The sequence below is a fragment of the Carcharodon carcharias genome, chromosome 12 (genome assembly GCF_017639515.1).
Source record: "Carcharodon carcharias isolate sCarCar2 chromosome 12, sCarCar2.pri, whole genome shotgun sequence".
Classification (NCBI taxonomy): Eukaryota; Metazoa; Chordata; class Chondrichthyes; order Lamniformes; family Lamnidae; genus Carcharodon; species Carcharodon carcharias.
The window spans coordinates 127,176,945-127,203,966 of NC_054478.1; the positions used below are offsets into that span (position 1 = coordinate 127,176,945).

Consider the following 27,022-nt stretch of genomic DNA (forward strand, 5'->3'; position numbering starts at 1 on the left):
TCCCCCAACTTAGTCTACTGCATTCGTTGCTCCCAATGTGGTCTCCTCTACATTGGAGAGACCAAACGTAAACTGGGCGACCGCTTTGCAGAACACCTGCGGTCTGTCCGCAAGAATGACCCAAACCTCCCTGTCGCTTGCCATTTTAACACTCCACCCTGCTCTCTTGCCCACATGTCTGTCCTTGGCTTGCTACATTGTTCCAGTGAAGCCCAACGCAAACTGGAGGAACAACACCTCATCTTCCGACTAGGGACTTTACAGCCTTCCGGACTGAATATTGAATTCAACAACTTTAGGTCGTGAGTCCCCTCCCCCATCCCCACCCCCTTTCTGTTTCCCCCTTCTCTTTTTTTTTTTCCCAATAAATTATAAAGATTTTCCTTTTCCCACCTATTTCCATTATATAAAAAAAAACCCACTAGAGCTATACCTTGAGTGCCCTACCATCCATTCTTAATTAGCACATTCGTTTAGATAATATCACCAACTTTATCTTTAACACCTATGTGTTCTATTGTACTATTGTTGTTGACATCTTTTGATGATCTGCTTCTATCACTGCTTGTTTGTCGCTACAACCACACCAACCCCCTCCACCTCTCTGTCTCTCTATCTCTCCGCCCCCCACACACACACCTTAAACCAGCTTATATTTCAGCTCTTTCCTGGACTCGAACTCAAGTTCTGTCGAAGGGTCATGAGGACTCGAAACGTCAACTCTTTTCTTCTCCGCCGATGCTGCCAGACCTGCTGAGTTTTTCCAGGTAATTCTGTTTTTGTTTTGGATTTCCAGCATCCGCAGTTTTTTTTTGTTTTTTTTTTGTTTTTTTTTTTTTTGTTTTTTTTTTGTTTTTTTTTTTGTTTTTTTTTTGTTTTTATCTTTAATACCTCTGTTCCATGTACTAACTTCGATATTTCATTCCCTGCACCAACTTTAATATCTCAGTACCCATACCAAATCTTCAATATTATCATTCCCTGAACTAATGATGTAATATTTCTGTTCCCAGTAATAACTGTTGAACATCTCTGTAGCCAGCACTAGCTCTTTAATATCTCTCTTTCCTGCAATAGCTCTTCAGTATTTCTGTTCTCCGTACTAACTCTTGAATATCTGTTTCCCTCAATAAATCTTTAATAGCTCAGCTCCCTGCACTCAATATTTAATATCTCTGTACCCTGTGCAAAATCCTGATTATCATTGTTCCTTGTTCTAGATTTTTAATATCTTGTTTCCCAGTGCTACTTCTTTAATATCCATTTCCTGCACTCACTATTCAGTATCTCTGTACTCTATTAATTCTAGTTTAACTGTGCTCTATGTACTAACTGTTTGGTATCGCGCTTCGCTGCACTCAATGCTCAATATCCCAATTCCTGCACTAACTCTTTAATATCTCTGTTCCCCACACTAACTATTTAATATCTTTGTTCCCCGCACTAACTCTTTAATATCGCGCATCCCTGCACTCAATACTCAATATCTCCATTCCTGCACTAACTCTTTAATATCTCTGTTCCCCACACTAACTATTTAATATCTTTGTTCCCCGCACTAACTCTTCAATCACGCTTCCCTGCACTCAATACTCAATATCTCCATTCCTGCACTAACTCTTTAATATCTCTGTTCCCCACACTAACTATTTAATATCTGCGCTCTGTGTACTAACCATTTAATATCCCTGTTCCCTGCACTAACTCTTTAATATCTCTGTTCCCACACTAACTTTTTAATATCGCTGTTCCCCGCACTAAGGGCAGGATTTTTCCTATGGCGGGCGGGCTCTGCGGGAGCAGGTGGGGGCGGTTGCGAGCTGATCGCCGCCTATGAACAGCTCCGCGCCGCCATTTTACGCAAGCGGGCCAATTAAGGCCCAGCCAGCATAATACGCAGCCAGTAGTACTCAGTGCTACCTGTGCGGGCAGGGGGGGAGGAGGGAGAGTCGGGGCCAGCGCTCTTTCACACATGCATGTTCTTGCTATAGATGGTGTGCAGCGAAGGTTTACTAGACTGATTCCTGGGAGGGCAGGACTGACATATGAGGATAGGCTGAGTCGGTTAGGATTATATTCGCTAGAGTTCAGAAGAATGAGGGGGGATCTCATAGAAACCTATAAAATTCTAACAGGACTAGACAGGGTAGATGCAGGAAGGATGTTCCCGATGGCAAGGGAGTTCAGAACCAGTGGTCACAGTCTAAGGATACGGGTTAGACCATTTAAGACTGAAATCAGTAGTAATTTCTTCACCCAGAGTGGTGAGCCTGTGGAATTCGCTACCACAGAAAGTAGTTGAGACCAAAACATTGTATGTTTTCAAGAAGGATTTAGATACAGCTCTTGGGGCGAAAGGGATCAAAGGATATGGGGAGAAAGCAGGAGCAGGCTATTGAGTTGGATGATCAGCCATGATAATAATGAATAGCTGATCATCTTACTCAAAGGGCCGAATGGCCTACTCCTGCTCCTAGTTTCTATGTTTCTATAAGATAAAAACAAAAAAACTGCGGATGCTGGAAATCCAAAACAAAAACAAAAACAGAATTACCTGGAAAAACTCAGCAGGTCTGGCAGCATCGGCGGAGAAGAAAAGAGTTGACGTTTCGAGTCCTCATGACCCTTCGACAGAACTTCAGTTCGAGTCCAAGAAAGAGTTGAAATATAAGCTGGTTTAAGGTGTGTGTGTGGGGGGGGGGGAGAGAGAGAGAGAGGTGGAGTGGGGGTGTGGTTGTAGGGACAAACAAGCAGTGATAGAAGCAGATCATCAAAAGATGTCAACAACAATAATACAAAAGAACACATAGGTGTTAAAGTTAAAGTTGGTGATATTATCAAAACGAATGTGCTAATTAAGAATGGACGGTAGGGCACTCAAGCTATAGCTCTAGTGGGGGTGGGGAGAGCATAAAAGATGTAAAAAAATAAATAAATAAATAAATAAATAAATACATATTTTTTTTTCTTTTTCTCTTTTTATAATGGAAATAGGTGGGAAAAGGAAAAGGAAAATCTATATAATTTATTGGAAAAAAAAGAGAAAAGGAAGGGGGAAACAGAAAGGGGGTGGGGATGGGGAGGGAGCTCACGACCTAAAGTTGTTGAATTCAATATTCAGTCCAGATGGCTGTAAAGTGCCTAGTCGGAAGATGAGGTGTTGTTCCTCCAGTTTGCGTTGGGCTTCACTGGAACAATGCAGCAAGCCAAGGACAGACATGTGGGCAAGAGAGCAGGGTGGAGTGTTAAAATGGCAAGCGACAGGGAGGTTTGGCTCATTCTTGCGGACAGACCGCAGGTGTTCTGCAAAGCAGTCGCCCAGTTTACGTTTGGTCTCTCCAATGTAGTGGAGACCACATTGGGAGCAACGAATGCAGTAGACTAAGTTGGGGGAAATGCAAGTGAAATGCTGCTTCTCTTGAAAGGAGTGTTTGGGTCCTTGGATGGTGAGGAGAGAGGAAGTGAAGGGGCAGGTATTGCATCTTCTGCGTGGGCATGGAGTGGTGCCATAGGAGGGGGTTGAGGAGTAGGGGGTGATGGAGGAGTGGACCAGGGTGTCCCAGAGGGAGCGATCCCTACGGAATGCCGATAGGGGGGGTGAAGGGAAGATGTGTTTGGTGGTGGCATCATGCTGGAGTTGGCGGAAATGGCGGAGGATGATCCTTTGAATGCGGAGGCTGGTGGGGTGATAAGTGAGGACAAGGGGGACCCTATCATGTTTCTGGGAGGGAGGAGAAGGCGTGAGGGCGGATGCGCGGGAGATGGGCCGGACACGGTTGAGGGCCCTATCAACGACCGTGGGTGGAAAACCTCGGTTAAGGAAGAAGGAGGACATGTCAGAGGAACTGTTTTTGAAGGTAGCATCATCGGAACAGATGTGATGGAGGCGAAGGAACTGAGAGAATGGGATGGAGTCCTTACAGGAAGCGGGGTGTGAGGAGCTGTAGTCGAGATAGCTGTGGGAGTCGGTGGGCTTGTAATGGATATTGGTGAACAGTCTATCACCAGAGATTGAGACAGAGAGGTCAAGGAAGGGAAAGGAAGTGTCAGAGATGGACCATGTGAAAATGATGGAGGGGTGGAGATTGGAAGCAAAATTAATAAATTTTTCCAAGTCCCGACGAGAGCACGAAGCGGCACCGAAGTAATCATCGATGTACTGGAGAAAGAGTTGTGGAAGGGGGCCGGAGTAGGACTGGAACAAAGAATGTTCCACATACCCCATAAAGAGACAGGCATAGCTGGGGCCCATGCGGGTACCCATAGCCACACCTTTTATTTGGAGGAAGTGAGAGGAGTTGAAGGAGAAATTGTTCAGCGTGAGAACAAGTTCAGCCAGACGGGTCAGTTCAGCTGCACGTGCCCCCAGTTTCATTTTATCCTTCGGCTCATCCGACGCCTCAACAAGAAACTTTTTCTCTTTCTCTCAAGTACTAAGGAATGCAAGCTCCAACAACTCATCGACACCAACACCCATCCAGGACCCTCCACCCCGGCCTGTCCCTCCGTCCCCACCCCATCTTCCAATCCCAACCCCAGCCGTGTATTCACTATACCCCCTGACCTTCCCCTCTCCGATGCTGAACGTTCAGTGCTCAGCAAAGGACTTAGTTTCATACCCTTACGCCCTCACCTCAATGAATTTCGGGCTCGGCATGATGCTGAACTCTTCTTCCGCCGTCTTCGTCTCCGGGCTCACTTCTTTGTGCAGGAGTCCTCTCCCAGTTCAACGGATCCTTTTACCCATCTCCAATATTCTCCCTCCACCTGGACCCCTCCCTCTGGATTCTTACCTTCTCTTAATCTTTTCATTGAGAACTGCTGGCGCGACATTAGTCATCTCAATTTCTCTGCTCCTCTCACCCATTCTAACCTGTCTCTCTCTGAACGTACTGCACTTCATTCTCTCAGGTCCAACCCTGACATTGTCATCAAACCCGCTGACAAGGGTGGTGCTGTTGTTGTCTGGCGCACTGACCTCTACCTCGCGGAGGCTGAGCGTCAACTCGCAGACACTTCCTCCTACCTCTCCCTGGACCCTGACCCCACCACTGAACATCAAGCCATTGTTTCCAGGACTGTCACTGACCTCATCTCCTCTGGGGATCTCCCTCCCACAGCTTCCAACCTGATAGTCGCCCAACCTCGGACGGCCCGCTTCTATCTCCTACCCAAAATCCACAAACAGAACTGCCCCGGTAGACCGATCGTCTCAGCTTGCTCCTGCCCCACAGAACTCATTTCTCGTTATCTTGACTCCCTTCTCTCTCCCCTTGTCCAGTCCCTTCCCACCTACATCCGTGATTCCTCTGACACCTTACGTCACATCAACAATTTCCAGTTCCCTGGCCCCAACCGCTTCCTCTTCACCATGGACGTCCAATCCCTCTACACCTCCATACCCCACCAGGATGGTCTGAGGGCCCTTAGCTTCTTCCTCGAACAGAGGCCCGAACAATCCCCATCCACCACTACTCTCCTCCAACTGGCTGAACTTGTTCTCACGCTGAACAATTTCTCCTTCAACTCCTCTCACTTCCTCCAAATAAAAGGTGTGGCTATGGGTACCCGCATGGGCCCCAGCTATGCCTGTCTCTTTATGGGGTATGTGGAACATTCTTTGTTCCAGTCCTACTCCGGCCCCCTTCCACAACTCTTTCTCCGGTACATCGATGATTACTTCGGTGCCGCTTCATGCTCTCGTCTGGACTTGGAAAAATTTATTAATTTTGCTTCCAATCTCCACCCCTCCATCATTTTCACATGGTCCGTCTCTGACACTTCCTTTCCCTTCCTTGACCTCTCTGTCTCAATCTCTGGTGATAGACTGTCCACCAATATCCATTACAAGCCCACCGACTCCCACAGCTATCTCGACTACAGCTCCTCACACCCCGCTTCCTGTAAGGACTCCATCCCATTCTCTCAGTTCCTTCGCCTCCGTCGCATCTGTTCCGATGATGCTACCTTCAAAAACAGTTCCTCTGACATGTCCTCCTTCTTCCTTAACCGAGGTTTTCCACCCACGGTCGTTGACAGGGCCCTCAACTGTGTCCGGCCCATCTCCCGCGCATCCGCCCTCACGCCTTCTCCTCCCTCCCAGAAACATGATAGGGTCCCCATTGTCCTCACTTATCACCCCACCAGCCTCCGCATTCAAAGGATCATCCTCCGCCATTTCCGCCAACTCCAGCATGATGCCACCACCATCTTCCCTTCAACCCCCCAATCGGCATTCTGTAGGGATCGCTCCCTCCGGGACACCCTGGTCCACTCCTCAGCCCCCTCCTATGGCACCACCCCATGCCCACGCAAAAGATGCAATACCTGCCCCTTCACTTCCTCTCTCCTCACCGTCCAAGGACCCAAACACTCCTTTCAAGTGAAGCAGCATTTCACTTGCATTTCCCCCAACTTAGTCTACTACATTCGTTGCTCCCAATGTGGTCTCCTCTACATTGGAGAGACCAAACGTAAACTGGGCGACCGCTTTGCAGAACACCTGCGGTCTGTCTGCAAGAATGATCCAAACCTCCCTGTCGCTTGCCATTTTAACACTCCACCCTGCTCTCTTGCCCACATGTCTGTTCTTGGCTTGCTGCATTGTTCCAGTGAAGCCCAACGCAAACTGGAGGAACAACACCTCATCTTCCGACTAGGCACTTTACAGCCAGCCGGACTGAATATTAAATTCAACAACTTTAGGTCGTGAGCTCCCTCCCCCATCCCCACCCCCTTTCTGTTTCCCCCTTCCTTTTCTCTTTTTTTTCCAATAAATTATATAGATTTTCCTTTTCCCACCTATTTCCATTATAAAAAGAGAAAAAGAAAAAAAATATATTTATTTATTTTATTTTTTTTTACATCTTTTATGCTCTCCCCACCCCCACTAGAGCTATAGCTTGAGTGCCCTACCATCCATTCTTAATTAGCACATTCGTTTAGATAATATCACCAACTTTAACTTTAACACCTATGTGTTCTTTTGTATTATTGTTGTTGACATCTTTTAATGATCTGCTTCTATCACTGCTTGTTTGTCCCTACAACCACACCCCCACTCCACCTCTCTCTCTCTCTCTCTCCACCCCCCACACACACACCTTAAACCAGTTTATATTTCAACTCTTTCTTGGACTCGAACTGAAGTTCTGTCGAAGGGTCATGAGGACTCGAAACGTCAACTCTTTTCTTCTCCGCCGATGCTGCCAGACCTGCTGAGTTTTTCCAGGTAATTCTGTTTTTGTTTTTGTTTTCTATGTTTCTATGTTCCTCAGGGTAGTGTCATTGGCTCAACCATCTTCGGCTGCTTCATCAATGATCCTCCTTCCATCAAAAGGTCAGAAGTGGGGATGTTCACTGATGATTGCACAATGTTCAGCACCATTCATGACTCCTCAGATACTGAAGCAGTCCATGTCCAAATGCAGCAAGAACTGGGCAATATCCAGGCTTGGGCTGACAAGTGGCAAGTAACATTCGTGCCACACAAGTGCCAGGCAATGACTATCTCCAACAAGTGAGAGAATCTAAGCATTGACATTCAATGGCATTGCCATCACTGAATCTCTGACTACCAACAGTCTGGGGTTTATCATTCACTAGAAACTGATCTGGACTAGCCATATAAATATTGTGGCTTCAAGAGCAGGTCAAAGGCTAGGAACCCTGCAAAGAGTAACTCCCCTCACGACTCTTTAAAGCCTGTCCACCATCTATTAGGCACAAGTCAGGAGTGTGTTGGAATACTCTCCACTTGCCTGGATGAGTGCAGTTCCAATAACACTCAAGAAGCTTGACACCATCCAGGACAAAGCAGCCCACTTCATTGGCACCAGACCCACAAACATTCACTCCCTCTACCACCGATGCACAGTAGCAGCAGTGTGTACCATCTACAAGATGCACGTCAGGAATTTATCAAGGCTCCTTGGACAGCATCTTCCAAACCCACGACCGCTACCATTTAGAAGGACAAGGGAAGCAGACACATAGGAATACCACCACCTGGAGATTTCCCTCGAAGTCACTCACGATCCTGACTTGGAAATATATCCCGGTTCCTTCACTGTCACTGGGTCAAAATCATGTAATTGCCTTCCTAACAGCACTGTGGGTGTGCCAACATCACATGGACTGCAGAGGTTCAAGAAGGCAGATCACAACCACCTTCTCAAGGGCAACTAGGAATGGGCAATAAATGTTGGCCCAGCCAGAGAAGCCCACATCCTGTGATTAAATTAAAAAAAGCTCCCTGCTCTAACTCTTTAATATCTTTCTTCCATAAACTAACTCTTTAATATCTCTTTTCTCCACATGAACTCTTTAATATCGCTGTTCGCCTCACTTGCTCTTGAATATCTCTGCTCCCTGCTCTAACTTGTTAATAACTCTGTTCCCCGCACTAACACTTTAATATCTCAGTTCCCTTTATTAACTCTTTAATATCTGTTCGCCACACATATTCGTTAATATCTCTGTTCCCTGCTCTAACTCTGTAATATCTCTCTTCTCCACATGAGCTATTTAATATCTCAATTCTCTACACTAATTATTGAATATCTCTGTTCCTTTTATTAACTCTTTAATATCTCAATTGCCTGCTCTCTTTAAAATTGCTGTTACCCGCATGAACTCTTGAATATCTATATTCCCTGCTCTAACTCTTTAATATCTCTGTTCTTCTCATAAAGTATTTAATATCACTGTTCCCCTCACTAATTCTTTAATATCTCTCTTCCCTGCATTAACTCCTTAATGTCTCTGTTCGTTTCAATAACTCTTTAATATCTCTTTTCCCTGCTTTAACACTATAATATCGCTCTTCCATGCATTATATGTTTAATATCTGTAGTCCTTGCAGTCACTGTTCAATACGTCAGTCTTTGTAGTAATTCTTTAATATCTCAGTACACGGCACTAACTCTTTAATACCACAGTACTCTGCACTAACTCTTGAATATTACAGTACCCTGCACTAACTCTTTAATATCTCAGTACCCTGCACTAACTCTTTAATATCACAGTACCCTGCACTAACTGTTTAATATCACAGTACCATGCACTAACTCTTTAATATCTCAGTACCCTGCACTCGCTCTTTAATATCGCTGTTCCACGCATATGATCTTTAATATCTGAGTACCCTGCATCAATTCTTTAATATCACAGTACCATGCACTAACTCTTTAATATCTCAGTACTCCACAATACCTCTTTAATATCACAGTACCCTGCACTAACTCTTTATTATCATAGTACCCTGCATTAACTCTTTAATATTTAGTACCCTGAACTAATTCTTTAATATCGCTGTTCCCCGCACATGATCTTTAATATTTGAGTACCCCGCACTAACTCTTTAATATCGGAGTACCCTGCACTAACTCTTTAATATCACAGTACCCTGCATTAACTCTTTAATATCTCAGTACCCTGAACTAACTCTTAAATACCACAGTACCCTGCACTAACTCTTTAATATCACAGTACCCTGCATTAACTCTTTAATATCTCAGTACCCTGCACTAACTCTTTAATATCGCTGTTCCCCGCACATGATCTTTAATATCTCAGTACCCTGCACTAACCCTTTAATATCTGAGTACCACGGACTAACTCTTTAATATCACAGTACCCTGCACTAACTCTTTAATATCTCAGTACCCTGCACTAACTCTTTAATACCACAGTACCCTGCACTAACTGTTTAATATCACAGTACCATGCACTAACTCTTTAATATCTCAGTACCCCACAATAACTCTTTAATATCACAGTACCCTGCACTAACTCTTTAATATCTCAGTACCCTGCACTAACTCTTTAATATCACAGTACCCTGCATTAACTCTTTAATATTTAGTACCCTGAACTAACTCTTTAATATCGCTGTTCCCCGCACATGATCTTTAATATCTGAGTACCCCGCACTAACTCTTTAATATCGGAGTACCCTGCATAACTCTTCAATATCACAGTACCCTGCACTAACTCTTTAATAACTCAGCACCCTGCACTAACTCTTTAATATCTCAGTACCCTGCACTAACTCTTTAATATCTTCGCTCACCACACTAACTCTTTAATGTCTCTGTTCACTGCACAAGCTCTTTATTATCGCTTTTCCCTGCTCTAACACTATAATATCTCTCTTCCATGCATGATATGTTTAATATCTGTGGTGCTTGCAGTCACTGTTCAATAAGTCAGTCTTTGTAGTGACTCCTTAACATCTCAGTACCCTGCACTAACTCGTTAATATCTCAGTACCCAACACTAACTTTTTAATAACCCAGTACCTTGCACTAACTCTTTAATATCTCAGTACCCTGCACAAACTCTTTAATATCTCAGTACCCGGCACTAACTTTTTAATAACCCAGCACCCTGTACTAACACTTTAATATCTCAGTACCCTGCACTAACTCCTAAATATCTCAGTACCCTGCACTAACACTTTAATATCTCAGTAACCTGCACTAACTCTTTAATATCTCAGTACCCTGCACCAACTCTTTAATATCGCTGTTACCTGCACAAGATCTTTAATATCTCCGTTCCCGACACTAACTCTTTAATATCTCTGTTTCCCACACAAGATCTTTAATATCTCCATTCCCCACACTAACTCTTTAATATCTCAGTACCCTGCACTAACTCTTTAATATCTCTGTTCCCCGCACTAACACTTTAATATCGCTGTTCCCTGCACATGATCTTTAATATCTGAGTACCCCGCACTAACACTTTAATATCACAGTACCCTGCACTAACTCTTTAATATCTCAGTACCCTGCACTAACTCTTTAATATCTCAGAACCCTGCACTAAGTCTTTAATATTGCAGTACACTGCACATACTCTTTAATATCACAGTATCCTGCACTAACTCTTTAATATCTTCGCTCCCCACACTAACTCTTTAATGTCTCTGTTCGCTGCACAAGCTCTTTAATATCGCTTTTCCCTGCTTTAACACTATAATATCTCTCTTCCATGCATGATATGTTTAATATCTGTGGTGCTTGCAGTCACTGTTCAATAAGTCAGTCTTTGTAGTGACTCCTTAACATCTCAGTACCCTGCACTAACTCGTTAATATCTCAGTACCCAGCACCAACTTTTTAATAACCCAGTACCTTGCACTAACTCTTTAATATCTCAGTACCCTGCACAAACTCTTCAATATCACAGTACCCTGCACTAACTCTTTAATAACTCAGCACCCTGCACTAACTCCTTAATATCACAGTACCCTGCACTAACTCTTTAATATCTCAGTACCCTGCACTAACTCTTTAATATCTCAGTACCCTGCACCAACTCTTTAATATCGCTGTTACCTGCACAAGATCTTTAATGTCTCTGTTCCCCACACAAACTATTTAATATCCCTGTTCCCCACACAAGATCTTTAATATCTCCGTTCCCCACACTAACTCTTTGATATCTCTGTTCCCCGCAAAAACTCTTTAATATCTCTGTTCCCCGCACTAACTCTTTAATATCTGTTCTCCACACAATCTTTTTAATATCACTGTTCCCCGCAATAGGTATTTAAAATCTCTGTCCCTGATCTAACGCTTTAATATCTCTGTTCCCTGATCTAATGCTTTAATATCTCTGTTCCCCACATTAACTCATTAATATCTCTGTTACCTGCACTAATTCTTTAATATCTCTGTTCTCTGATCTAACGCTTTAATACCTCTGTTCCCTGTTTTAACTCTTCAGTATCTCTGTTCCACGCACAAAGCATATAATAGCTCTGTTCCCCGCACTAACTCTTTAATATTTCTGTTCCCCGCACTAACATTTTTATGTCTCATTTTCCTGCTCTAACTCTTTAAAATCTCTGTCCCCTGCTCTAACTCTTTAATATCTCTGTTCATTGCTCTAACTCTTTAATGTCCCTGTTCCCTGCTCTAACTCTTTAATATCACTGTTCCCTGCTCTAACTCTTTAATATCTCTGTTCCCTGCTCTAACTCTTTAATGTCCCTGTTCTCAGCTCCAACTCTTTAATATCTCTGTCCCAAGCTCTAACTCTTTAATATCTTTGTTCCCTGCTCTGACTCTTTAATGTCTCTGTTCTCTGCTCTGACTGTTTAATGTCCCTGTTCCCTGCTCTAACTCTTTAATATCTCTGTTCCGTGCACAAAGTACATAATAACTCTGTTCCCCGCACAAAGCCTTTAATATCTCTGTTCCCCATACTATCTCTTTAATATCTGTTCTCCACATAAGCTTTTTAATATCACTGTTCCCCGCAATAGGTATTTAATGTCTCTGTCCCCGCACTAACTCTTTAATATCTCTGTTCCCTAATCTAACGCTTTAATATCTCTGTTCCCCAGACTAACTCATTAAGATCTCTGTTACCTGCACCAACTTTTTAATATCTCTGTTCCCTGCTCTAACTCTTTAATATCTCTCTTCCACGCACAAAGTATATAATAACTCTATAACTCCTGTTGAAGGGTCATGAGGACTCGAAACGTCAACTCTTCTCCGCCGATGCTGCCAGACCTGCTGAGTTTTTCCAGCTAATTCTGTTTTTGTTTTGGATTTCCAGCATCCGCAGTTTTTTGTTTTTATCTCTGTGTTTAATTGACTGCCACTCCTCTTCAAGAAATGCCTACCTTGAAGTCCTGCTCCTCTCTCTGACAAGATTTCCGTATCTCTCTTTTGCCTTGTTCACTTCATTGCTTTCCATTTCTCTCCTGGTGTTTGACAAAGTGTTTACTAAAACCCGCTTTCACGTCCGTATCTCCTTTCTCAGTGACTGTCTCCGTCTCCGACTTACCCCACATGGATTTCAACTGAAATTCCATCCCTCTTGTTTCGAACCCACCCAGGATTACAGGTATCTCCGGGACATAAAACATTTCTCGGACTGCTGTTCCCATCGCCACACTCAGTGCCATGTGCCACCATATGAACACACTCGACCTCGCCCTCCAGCAGCACCGCCGTACCCTTTTTCAAAGCTGTGCGTGCCCCCAGTTTCATCTTATTCTTCATCTCATCCGACGCCTCAACAAGAAACTTTTTCTCTTTCTCTCAAGTGCTAAGGAACACAAGCTCCAACAACTCATCGACACCAACACCCATCCAGGACCCTCCACCCCTGCCTGTCCCTCCGTCCCCACCCCATCTTCCAATCCCTGCCCCGGCCGTGTATTCACTATACCCACTGACCTTCCCCTCTCTGATGCTGAACGTTCAGTGCTCAGCAAAGGACTTAGTTTCATACCCTTACGCCCTCACCTCAATGAATTTCGGGCTCGGCACGATGCTGAACTCTTCTTCCGTCGTCTTCGTCTCCGTGCTCACTTCTTTGGGCAGGAGTACTCTCCCCGTTCAACAGATCCTTTAACCCACCTCCAATATCCTCCCTCCACCTGGACCCCTCCCTCTGGATTCTTACCTTCTCTTGATCTTTTCATTGAGAACTGTCGGTGTGACATTAGTCGTCTCAATTTCTCTGCTCCTCTCACTCATTCTAATCCTCTCTCTCTGAACTTGCTGCACTCCATTCTCTCAGGTCCAACCCTAACATTGTCATCAAACCCGCTGACAAGGGTGGTGCTGTTGTTGTCTTGCGCACTGACCTCTACCTCGCGGAGGCTGAGCATCAACTCGCAGACACTTCCTCCTACCTTTCCCTGGACCATGACCCAACCACTGAACATCAAGCCATTGTTTCCAGGTCTGTCACTGACCTCATCTCCTCTGGGGATGTTCCTCCCACAGCTTCCAACCTGATAGTCACCCAACCTCGGACAACCCGCTTCTACCTCCTACCCAAAATCCACAAACAGAACTGTCCAAGCAGACCGATCATGTCAGCCTGTTCCTGCCCCACGGAACTCATTTCTCGTTATCTTGACTCCCTTCTCTCTCCCCTTGTCCAGTCCCTTCCCACCTACATCCGTGATTCCTCTGACACCTTATGTCACATCAACAATTTCCAGTTCCCTGGCCCCAACCGCTTCCTCTTCACCATGGACGCCCAATCCCTCTACACCTCCATCCCCCACCAGGATGGTCTGAGGGCCCTTAGCTTCTTCCTCGAACAGAGGCCCGAACATTCCCCATCCACCACTACTCTCCTCCATCTGGCTGAATTTGTTCTCACACTGAACAATTTCTCCTTCAACTCCTCTCACTTCCTCCAAATAAAAGGTGTGGCTATGGGTACCCGCATGGGCCCCAGATATGCCTGTCTCTTTATGGGGTATGTGGAACATTCCTTGTTCCAGTCCTACTCTGGCCCCCTCCCACAACTCTTTCTCCGGTACATCGATGATTACTTCGGTGCTGCTTCATGCTCTCGTCGGGACATGGAAAAAGTTATTAATTTTGCTTCCAATCTCCACCCCTCCATCATTTTCACATGGGAAGTGTCTCTGACACTTCCCTTCCCTTCCTTGACCTCTCTGTCTCAATTTCTGGTGATAGACTGTCCACCAATATCCATTACAAGCCTACCGACTCCCACAGCTACCTCGACTACAGCTCCTCACACCCCGCTTCCTGTAAGACTCCATCCCATTCTCTCAGTTCCTTCGCCTCCGTCGCATCTGTTCTGATGATGCTACCTTCAAAAACAGTTCCTCTGACATGTCTTCCTTCTTCCTTAACCGAGGTTTTCCACCCACGGTCATTGACAGGGCCCTCAACCGTGTCCGGCCCATCTCCCGCGCATCCGCCCTCACGTCTTCTCCTCCCTCCCAGAAACATGATAGGGTCCCCCTTGTCCTCACTTATCACCCCACCAGCCTCCACATTCAAAGGATCATCCTCCGCATTTCCGCCAACTCCAGCATGATGCCACCACCAAACACATCTTCCCTTCACCTCCCATGGCGTCATTCCGTAGGGATCGTTCCCTCCGGGACACCCTGGTCCATTCCTCCATCACCCCCTACTCCTCAACCCCCACCTATGGCACCTCCCCTTGCCCACGCAAAAGATGCAACACCTGCCCCTTCACTTCCTCTCTCCTCACTGTCCAAGGGCCCAAACACTCCTTTCAAGTGAAGCAGCATTTCACTTGCATTTCCCCCAACTTAGTCTACTGCATTCGTTGCTCCCAATGCGGTCTTCTCTACATTGGAGAGACCAAACGTAAACTGGACGACCGCTTTGCAGAACACCTGCGATCTGTCCGCAAGAAAGACCCAAACCTCCCTGTCGCTTGCCATTTTAACACTCCACTCTGTTCTCTTGCCCACATGTCTGTCCTTGGCTTGGTGCATTGTTTCAGTGAAGCCCAACGCAAACTGGAGGAACAGCACCTCATCTTCCGACTAGGCAATTTACAGCCTTCTGGACTGAATATTGAATTCAACAACTTTAGATCTTGAACTCTCTCCTCCATCCCCACCCCCTTTCCGTTTCTTCCCCCTTCCTTTTGTTTTTTCCAATAATTAATATAGATTTTTCTTTTCCCACCTATTTCCATTATTTTTAAATCTATATCTTCTATGCCCTGTTAGTCTTTCCACCCCACCCCCACTAGAGCTGTACCTTGAGTGTCGTGCCATCCAATCTTAATTAGCACATTCATTTGGATAATATCACCACCTTCAACACCTCTTTGTTCTTCTGTCTGTGACATCTTTTGTTATCTGCTCCTATCACTGCTTGCTTGTCCTACAACCACACCGCCTCTCCCACTTCTCTCCCCCCACTCCCCCCCTCCCCACCATAAACCAGCTTATATTTCACCCCTCTCCGAATATTCACTCAGTTCTGTTGAAGCGTCATGAGGACACGAAAGGTCAACTCTTCTCCACCGATGCTGCCAGACATGCTGAGTTTTTCCAGGTAATTCTGTTTATGATTTGGATTTCCAGCATCCGTAGTTTTTTCTTTTTATATTTATATAATAACTCTGTTCCCCGCACTAACTCTTTAATATCTCTGTTCCCCGCACTAACTCTTTAATTTCTCTGTTCCCCGCACTAACACATTAATATCTATTCTCCACACAAGCTTTTTAATATCACTGTTCCCTGCATTAGGTATTTAATATCTCTGCCCCGCACTAACTCTTAAATCTCCCTGATCTAACGCTTTAATATCTCTGTTCCCCACACTAACTCATTAATATCTCTGTTACCTGCACTAACTTTTTAATATCTCTGTTCCCTGCTCTAACTCTTTAATATCCCTGTTCACTGCTGTAACTCTTTAATGTCCCTTTTCCCAGCTCCAACTCTTTAATGTCCCTGTTCTCTGTTCTAACTGTTTAATGTCCCTGTTCCCTGCTGTAACTCTTTAATATCACTGTTCCATGCACAAAGCATACAATAACTCTGTTCGCCACACTAACTCTTTAATATTTCCGTTTTATGTCTCAGTTTCCAGCTCTAACTCTTTAAAATCTCTGTCCCCTGCTCGAACTCTTTAATATCCCTGTTCCCTGCTCTAACTCTTTAATGTCTCTGTTCCGTGCACAAATCATATAATATCTCTGTAACCTGCTGTAACTCTTTAATATCCCAGTTCCCTGCTGTAACTCTTTAATGTCCCTTTTCTCTGATGTAACTCTTTAATGTCCCTTTTCTCTGCTCTAACTCTTTAATGTCCCTGTTCTCTGCTCTAACTGTTTAATGTCCCTGTTCCCTGCTCTAACTCTTTAATATCTGTTCTGTGCACAAAGCATATAATAACTCTGTTCCCTGCACTAACTCTTTAATATCTCTGTTCCCCGCACTAACTTTTTAATATCTGTTCTCCACATAAGGTTTTTAATATCACTGTTCCCCGCAATAGGTATTTAACATCTCTGTCCCCGCACAAACTCTTTAATATCCCTGTTTGCTGATCTAACTCTTTAATATCCCTGTTCCCTGCTCTAACTCTTTAATGTCTCTGTCCCCTGCCCTAACTCTTTAATATCTCAGTACCCGACACTAACTCTTTAATATCACAGTACCCTGCACTAACTTTTAATATCTCTGTTCCCTGCTCTAACTCTTTAACATCTCTGTTCCCTGCTCTAACTCTTTAGTATCCCTGTTCCCTGCTGTAACTCTTTAATATCTCTGTTCCCAGCTCTAACTCTTTAATGTCCCTGTTCCATGCTCTAACTCTTTAGTATCTCTGTCCCTTGCTCTAACTCTTTAATATCTCTGTTCTCCTCATGAAGTACTTAATATCACTGTTCCCCTCACTAATTCTTTAATATCTCTCTTCCCTGCATTAACTCTTTAATGTCTCTTTTCCCTGCTTTAACACTATAATATCTCTCTTCCATGCACGATGTGTTTAGTATCAATGGTGCTTGCAGTCACTGTTCAATAAGTCAGTCATTGTAGTAACTCTTTAATATCTCAGTACCCCGCACTAACTCTTTAATGTCACAGTACTCTGCACTAACTTTTTAATATCTCTGTTTCCTGCTCTAACTCTTTAACATCTCTGTTCCCTGCTCTAACTCTTTAGTATCCCTGTTCCCTGCTCTAACTCTTTAATGCCTCTGATCCCTGCTCTAACTCTTCAATTTCTCTGTCCCCTGCTCTAACTCTTTAATGCCTCTGATCCCTGCTCTAACTCTTCAATTTCTCTGTCCCCTGCTCTAACTCTTTAATGTCTCTGTTCCCTACTCTGACTCTTTAATATATCTGTCCGCTGCTCTAACTCTTTAATATCTCTGTTCCCTGCTCTAACTCTCTAATGTCCCTGCTCACTGCTCAAACTATTTAATATCTCTGTTCCCTGCACTAACTCTTTAATATTCCTGTTCCCTGCTCTAACTCTTTAATATCTCAGTACGCCGCACTAACTCTTTAATTTCTCAGAACACTGCACTAACTCTTTTATATCTCAGTACCCTGCACTAACTCTTTAATATCTTAGTACCCTGCGCTAACTCTTTAATATCGCTGTTACCCGCACAAGATCTTTAATGTCTCCGTTCCTGACACTAACTCTTTAAAATCTCTGTTCCCCACACAAACTATTTAATATCCCTGTTCCCCACACAAGATCTTTAATATCTCCATTCCCCACACTAACTCTTTAATATCTCTGTTCCCCACACTAACTCATTAATATCTCTGTTACCTGCACTAACTTTTTAATATCTCTGTTCCCTGCTCTAACTCTTTAATATCTCTGTTCCGCGCACAAAGTATATAATAATTCTGTTCCCCGCAATAACTCTTAAATATCTCTGTTCCCCGCACTGACATTTTTATGTCTCAGTTTCCAGCTCTAACTCTTTGAAAGGTCTGTCCCCTGCTCTAACTCTTTAACATCCCTGTTCCCTGCTCTAACTCTTTAATATCTGTGTCCCCTGCTCTAACTCTTTAATGTCCCTGTTCACTGCTCTAACTCTTTAATATCTCTGTTCCCTGCTCTAACTCTTTAATGTCCCTGTCCCCTGCTCTAACTCTTTAATAACTCTGTCCCCTGCTCTAACTCTTTAATATCCTTGTTCCATGCTGTTACTCTTTAATATCCCTGTTAACTGCTGTAACTCTTTAATGTCCCTTTTCCCGGCTCCAACTCTTTAATGTCCCTGTTCTCCGTTCTAACTGTTTAATGTCCCTGTTCCCTGCTGTAACTCTTTAATATCACTGTTCTATGCACAAAGCATATAATTACTATGTTTCCCACACTAACTCTTTAATACTTCTGTTTTATGTCTCAGTTTCCTGCTCTAACTCTTTAAAATCTCTGTCCCCAGCTCGAACTCTTTAATATCCCTGTTCCCTGCTCTAACTCTTTAATGTCCCTTTTCTCTGCTGTAACTCTTTAATGTCCCTTTTCTCTGCTCTAACTGGTTAATGTCCCTGTTCCCTGCTCTAACTCTTTAATATCTCTGTTCTGTGCACAAAGCATATAATAACTCTGTTCCCTGCACTAACTCTTTAATATCTCTGTTCCCCGCACTAACTTTTTAATATCTGTTCTCCACATAAGGTTTTTAATATCACTGTTCCCCGCAATAGGTATTTAACATCTCTGTCCCCGCACAAACTCTTTAATATCCCTGTTTGCTGATCTAACTCTTTAATATCCCTGTTACCTGCTCTAACTCTTTAATGTCTCTGTTCCCTGCCCTAACTCTTTAATATCTCTGTTCCGTGCTGTAACTCTTTTATATCTCTGTTCCCAGCTCTAACTCTTTAATGTCCCTGTTCCATGCTCTAACTCTTTAATATCTCTGTTCTCCTCATGAAGTACTTAATATCACTGCTCCCGTCACTATTTCTTTAATATCTCTCTTCCCTGCATTAACTCTTTAATGTCTCTGATCGCTGTACTAACTATTTAATATCTCTTTTCCCTGCTTTAACACTATAATATCTCTCTTTCATGCACGATGTGTTTAATATCAATGGTGCTTGCAGTCACTGTTCAATAAGTCAGTCACTGTAGTAACTCTTTAATATCTCAGTACCCTATACTAACTCTTTAATATCACAGTACCCTGCACTAACTTTTTAATATATCTCTGTTCCCTGCTCTAACTCTTTAACATCTCTGTTCCCTGCTCTAACTCTTTAGTATCTCTGTTCCCTGCTCTAACTCTTTAATGTCTCTGTTCCCAGCTCTAACTCCTCAATTTCTCTGTCCCCTGCTCTAACTCTTTAATATCTCTGTTCCCTGCTCTAACTCTTTAATATATCTGTCCGCTGGTCTAACTCTTTAACATCTCTGTTCGCTGCTCTAACTCTTTAATGTCCCTGTTCACTGCTCTGACTATTTAATACCTCTGTTCCCTGCTCTAACTCTTTAATGTCCCTGTTCACTGCTCTAACTCTTTAATATCTCTGTTCCCTGCTCTAACTCTTTAATGTCCCTGTTCACTGCTCTAACTCTTTAATATCTCTGTTCCCTGCTCTAACTCTTTAATGTCCTTGCTCCCTGCTGTAGCGCTTCAATATCTCTGTCCCCTGCTCTTACTCTTTAATATCTCAGTTTGCTGCTGTAACTCTTTAATATCTCTGTTCCGCGCACAAAGTATATAATAACTCTGTTCCCCGCACTAACTCTTTAATATCTCTGTTCCTTGCACTAACATTTTTATGTCTCAGTTTCCTGTTCTAACTCTTTAATATCCCTGTTCCCTGCTCTAACTCTTTAATGTCTCTGTCCCCTGCTCTAACTCTTTACTATCTCTGTTCCTAGCTCCAACGCTTTAATGTCACTCTTCCCTGCTCTAACTCTTTAATGTCCCTGTTCCATGCTCTCTTTAATATCTCTGTCCCCTGCCCTAACTATTTAATATCTCTGTTCTCCTCATGAACTATTTAATATCACTGTTCCCTTCACTAATTCTTTAATATTTCTCTTCCCTGCATTAGCTCTTTAATGTCTCTGTTTGCTGCACTAACTCTTTAATATCTCTTTTCCCTGCTTTAACACTATAATATCTCTCTTCCATGTATGATATGTTTAATATCTATGGTGCTTGCAGTCACTGTTCAGTAAGTCAGTCTTTGTAGTAACTCTTTAATATCACAGTACCCTGCACTAACTCTTTAATATCTCAGTACCCTGCACTAACTCTTTAATATCTCAGTACATTGCACTAACTCTTTAATATCTCAGTAACCCGCACTAACTCTTTAATACCTCAGTACCCCACACTAACTCTTTAATATCTCAGTACCCTGCACTAACTCTTTAATATCATTGTTACCCGCACAAGATCTTTAATATCCCTGTTCCTCACACATGATCTTTAATGTCTCCATTCGCCACACTAACTCTTTAATATCTCTGTCCCCGCACAAACTCTTTAATATCTCTGTTCCCTGATCTAACGCTTTAATATCTCTGTTCCCCACACTAACTCATTAATATTTGTTACCTGCACTAACTTTTTAATATCTCTGTTCCCTGCTCTAACTCTCTAATATCTCTGTTCCGCGCACAAAGCATATAATAACTCTGTTCCCCACACTAACTCTTTAATATTTCAGTTTTATGTCTCAGTTTCCTGCTCTAACTCTTTAAAATCTCTGTCCCCTGCTCGAACACTTTAATATCTCTATTCCCTGCTGTAACTCTTTAATGTCTCTGTTCTATGCACAAAGCATATAATATCTCTGTACCCTGCTGTAACTCTTTAATATCCCAGTTCCCTGCTGTAACTCTTTAATGTCCCTTTTCTCTGCTCTAACTCTTTAATGTCCCCGTTCTCTGCTCTAACTGGTTAATGTCCCTGTTCCCTGCTCTAACTCTTTCATATCTCAGTACCCTGCACTAACTCTTTAATATCTCAGTACCCTGCACTAACTCTTTAATATCTCAGTACACTGCACTAACTCTTTAATATCTCAGTTCCCCACACTAACTCTTTAATATCTCTGTTCCCCACACAAACTCTTTAATATCTCTGTTCCCCGCACTAACTCTTTAATATCTGTTCTCCACATAAGCTTTTTAACATCACTGTTCCCCGCAATCGGTATTTAATATCTCTCTCCCTGATCTAAAGCTTTAATATCTCTGTTCCCTGTTCTAACTCATTAATATCTCTGTTCCCCGCACTAACTCTTTAATATCTGTTCTCCACATAAGCTTTTTCATATCACTGTTCCCCACACAAGATCTTTAATGTCTCCGTTCGCCACACTAACTCTTTAATATCTCTGTTCCCCACACACACTCTTTAATATCTCTGTTCCCCACACTAACTCTTTAATATCTCTGTTCCCTGTACTAAATTTTTAATAACACTGTTCCCCGCAATCGGTATTTAATATCACTGTCCCCGCACAAACTCTTTAATATCTCTGTTCCCTGATCTAACGCTTTAATATCTCTGTTCCCCACACTAACTCATTAATATCGCTGTGACCTGCACTAAGCTTTTAATATCTCTGTTCCCTGCTCTAACTCTCTAATATCTCTGTTCCGCGCACAAAGTATGTAATAACTCTTTTCCCCACACTAACTCTTTAATATCTCTGTTCCCTGCTCTAACTCTTTAATGTCTCTGTTCCCTGCTCTAACTCTTCAATTTCTCTGTCCCCTGCTCTAACTCTTTAATATCACTGTTCCCTGCTGTAACTCTTTAATATCTCTGTTCTTAGCTCTAACTCTTTAATATCTCTGTTCTGTGCACAAAGCATATAATAACTCTGTTCCCTGCACTAACTCTTTAATATCTTTGTTCCCCGCACTAACTTTTTAATATCTGTTCTCCACATAAGGTTTTTAATATCACTGTTCCCCGCAATAGGTATTTAATATCTCTGTCCCCGCACAAACTCTGTCCTTGCTCCCTGCCGTAACTCTTCAACATCTCTGTCCCCTGCTCTAACTCATTAATATCTCAGTTTGCTGCTGTAACTCTTTAATATCTCTGTCCCCTGCTGTAACTCTTTAATATCCCTGTTCCCTGCCCTAAATCATTAATATCCCTGTTCCCTGCTGTAACTCTTTAATATCTCTGTCCCCTGCTGTAACTCTTTAATATCTCTGTTCCCTGCTGTAACTCCTTAATATCTCTTCCCTGCTGTAACTCTTTAATATCTCTGTTCCCTGCTATAACTCTTTAATGTCCGTGTTCCCTGCTCTAACTCTTGCATATCTCTGTTGCTTGCTATAACTCTTTAATATCTCTGTTCCCTGCTATAACTCTTTAGTGTCCATGTTCCCTGCTGTAACTCTCTAATATCTCTGTCCCTTGCTTTAACTCTTTAATGTCCTTGTTCCCTGCTCTAACTCTTTAATATCCCTGTTGCTTGCTCTAACTCTTTAATATCCCTGTTCCCTGCTGTAATTCTTTAATATCCCTGTCCCCTGCTCTATCTCTTTGGTGTCCCTGTTCCCTGCTGTAACTCTTTAATATCCCTGTTCCCTGCTGTGACTCTTTAATATCCCTGTCCCCTGCTGTAATTCTTTAATATCCCTGTCTCCTGCTGTAACTTTTCAATAACCCTGTTCCCTGCTGTAACTCTTTAATATCCCTGTTCCCTGCTGTAACTCATTAATATCTGTCTGTTCCCTGCACAAACTCTTTTATATCTCTGTCTGTTCCCCGCACAACCTCTTTAATATCTCTGTCCCTGCACAAACTCTTTAATATCTCTGTTCCCTGCTCTAACACGTGAACATTTCTGTTCGTCCACTAACTCTTGAATATCTGTTTCCCGCTCTAACTCTTTAATATCTCTGTTCCCAGCACTAGATCTTTAATATCTCCATTCCCTGCTCTCATTAATATCTCAGTTCCTTTTATTAACTCTTAAATATCTCTACGCCCTGCACTAACTCTTTAATATCTCTGTACCTTGCACTAACTCTTGAATATCTCTATTCCCTGTTATTACTCTGTTTCCACTTTTACTAATTGATCCTTTTGCTAGCATCAGGCTTGGACCAATGCTAACTTGCCCCTGTGCAAGAATGTCATGGCTGCCTGCCCCACTCAAGAACTTCAGCACCTAATTTTTGCTTGTTTTTCAGTGCAGCAACCTGTACTGTCCATGTTCTGTACACTAGCTCTCAATTTTATTCTCCCTTTACCGCTTTTCAGCGCTCTTCTCTGGTCTCAACTGTCCTAAATCCGTCCTCTTTTCTCATTCTTTATGACCACTTTCTCCACTCTAAGGGTGGGATTTTCCAGCCCATCCGCCGCCAGGATCGTCTGGTCCCACTATCACTCAAAGGACATTTGGCTGGGCTGCTGAATCTTTCGCACTGGGTCACGCCACATTGGGGCTGGAAAATCCAGGCCTAAGTCTGTCCCTTGCACTATCAGGTCCATGAAAATAATCAGCAAGGTCTCACGTGCCATATACTCTTTCCTCTTTGTTTTAGTTAACATTTGTTTCTGCAGTTTCTCCAATGACCCCAATAGTGATCAGGAACTCAGTGTACATAACAGTGGAAGAAATCGTCAACCTGTCCCTCTATGAGACAGTGCACAACATACCCACATCACACCCTGCTAAAGACAATGTATAATGTGCACATACCCCATCCCTCTATCAGACAGTGTATAATAAACCCACATCCTGTCTTTCTATCAGGCAGTGGATAACATACGCAATGTATAATGTACATATACCTTGTCCCTTTATCAGACAGTGCATAACAAACCAACATCTTGCCCATGTATCAGGCAGTGTATAACAGACGCACATCTTACCCCTCTATCAGATGATGTATAACATACCCGTATCCTATCCCTCTGTCAAACATCTCATTACTCACAATGTTTTGCTACGTGGTGTAAAGTTTTGGGATATTGCATACAATATTTCTTGCTCCTTCCATACATTAGCTGGTGGGTTATTTCCCTTGGCTTGCTTGTCTCTAAAATTGCATATCGCAGGATTGGATGAGCCTCAAAGTTTGCAACATAACAATGGGTGCATTGTGAAATACGATAAACATAATTAAAACTAATTCCTTATTCCTAATTCCTTATTCCAAATGTGTTCCACATTTGCCCCTTGTTCAGGCATTGCTTGAAGTAAAGTTGGATTGTAGGAAAAATACACAGGTCACAATGCAATTCTCCTCCCGCTACAGTGCCTCAGTCTGAATCATTCTGGGGGTGGAATCTCTTACCTTTGCAATCTGGACACACCAGTTCAGAAGCAGCTGGGAGCCAATGTTATCCTTGTGTTCACGGACATAGTCCAGCAGGCAGCCATGGGGCATCAGCTGAGTGACCAATTGGATCGTGGGACTGAGACAAACACCCAAAAGGCGGACCAGATGTGGATGGTCCATACTGGCCATTATCAGGGCCTCCTGTAAGAAGAAAGAACAATCACATGAACCATTGAACATGAGGATGTGTGTTAAACTTCATCTTCCCTGAACGATATGTACACCGTTCAAATAACCATTTATTGGCAACACTTACACCAATACAATCAGGAATGGCAGGGCTCATGTTCCTCTAGGCCCTGCACCTAGACACCAGTCAGATAGAATCCAACCAACCTGAACCTGCCTGATCTAAGTGGATCAGGTCATTGCCCAGATGCTCACCCACTGCCAACCAGGATCTATTGTCTGGAAGCAAAAGAGGAAAGTTCATCCTCTTGCCCAGGAGCAGAGGGCACCAAGATTGGAGCCTTAGGAACATAGGAACAGGAAGAGGCCATTCATGCCATCAAGGCTGTTTTTCTATTCAATGAAGAGAAAGAAAGACTTGAATATATATAACACTTCCCACATCCGCTAGATGTCTCAGCATTTTACAACCAATTAAGTACTTTTCTGACGTGTCATCACAGTTGTAATATCGGGAATGCAGTACGCTCCTACAAACAGCAATGTGATAATGAGCACATCATCTGTTCTGTGTGATGTTAATTGAGGGATAAATATTGGCCAGGATACTGGGGATAACTCCCCTGCACTTCTTTGAGTTAATACCATGGGATCTTTCATGCAGGAGGCAGACAGGGCTTCAGTGCCAGTTTTGAACCTTGTAGTCTGAAAACTGTGATACTCACTAACTGATTTATCTCTTTTCAAGTGTTAAAATGGGATTTCATGGGCAATAAGCAAATCTTCAATATTCTCTGATAAGGACTGACAGAATTGTGCCTCCAATATCTGCTTAGATCGAATTTCCAGAAACACCACTTGAGGCGGCACTAGGGGCAATTTTCACATATAGTACTAATCAAGTGCCGGCAAGAAGCCCATATGACATTTGTGGCAGAGCTTTGTTTTAATTTGATCAGCAACCTGCACACACTCAATGATAAACAACTCGCCAAGTGGGGAGGGGCAGGAAATCCAGTCGCTCCCTCCCAGAGCTGAATAGAGAGCAAGGAAAGGAGGAAAGAAGGCTGCAATCCTGAGTAATATACAGGGAGTAGGATGATTTCTGTGGGCCCAGGAAAACCATTCCTGCTCCTATGGCCCCAGAAAAATCAGTGTCACAGCATTTGCTTTGGAATTCTCACTGCTGCTTCCAGCAGAAATTATCCTTTTGTTGTACCCATTGCCACAGTGGAGCAAAAGGACAAAATACCAGCAGTGCAGCTACAAATTAGAAATCAGTCAAGGGAAAGAGTTTATTGTATTTAATATAATTTGTTTCCAAGTTAATGGAGAAAATAACAGGACTTAAAGTGGGAAAGTCTCCAGGGTGTGATGGCTTCCAGCCTTAGGTGTTAAAAGAAGCAAATGGGAAAATTTCTGATTGGTTAGTCATAATTTTCCAAAGGTCTCTGGTCTTGGGAACTGTGCTTTTGGATTGGACAATGTCACTCCATTATTTAAGAAAGGAGAGAGAGAAAACATGGAAACAACAGAGCTGATATCAGTTGTGGAGAAGCTACTGTAGTCAATCATCATGGACGCAGAGTGAAGGAACACTTGGACAAGTGTGAGCTGATCAAAATAATCAGCAGGGATGTGTGAAGAAATGGTAAAATAGCGCAGTAGTTAGCAACTAGGATTAGCAATCTGAAGGCCTGAGGATGAGGAGGTTATTTCTAATTGATCTGACTGAATATTTTGAGGGGGTCACTAGCATGCTAACTGGGAGAGTGTTCTATGGAAATTATCTGCATGAACTTCAGAAGGTCCTTTAGCAAAAATGAAAGCTCATGTAATTGGGACACGAATTGGTAATTGGTTGGGGGATAGAAGACAGAGAGGGGGGATTGGTGGGATGTGACAAGAAGTGTTCCCCAGGGACCTGTTCAGTTTTTCAACATATTTATCAGTTACTTGAATGTTTGCAGTTAACAGCAAGTTAGGAGCCAAAGTAAATAGTGTAGGTGGGAGCGGGTAGTTAAAAAAGGGACATGGACAAACTAAGTGAATGGGCAAAACTGTGGCAGATGGGGTTCAATATAGTGAACTGTAAGGCCATCTATTTTGGTTCCAAGAAAGAAAAATCTGAATATTTTCTTAATGGCAAGAGAGCTGGGACTGTGTAAGGTATTTGGGTGTCCTTGTACACAAAACACTAAAAGCTGGTGCACAGGCACAAAAACTAAGCAAAAAGGCTAATGGAGTTTTAGCTTTTGCCTGAAGGTGGTTGGAATACAAAGGGGAGGAAGCTA

General features: G+C 43.1%; 1 protein-coding gene across 1 annotated transcript in view; it reads right to left on the reverse strand.

Annotated features, from left to right (window-relative positions):
* Nucleotides 1-27,022, reverse strand: part of LOC121285134 (receptor tyrosine-protein kinase erbB-4-like) — a 1,067,779-nt gene that overhangs the window by 258,759 nt on the left and 781,998 nt on the right. The window contains exon 20 of the mRNA XM_041201314.1: nucleotides 24,555-24,740. Within this exon, the coding sequence (XP_041057248.1) occupies nucleotides 24,555-24,740 (186 nt within the window). The remainder of the gene's footprint in view (nucleotides 1-24,554; nucleotides 24,741-27,022) is intronic.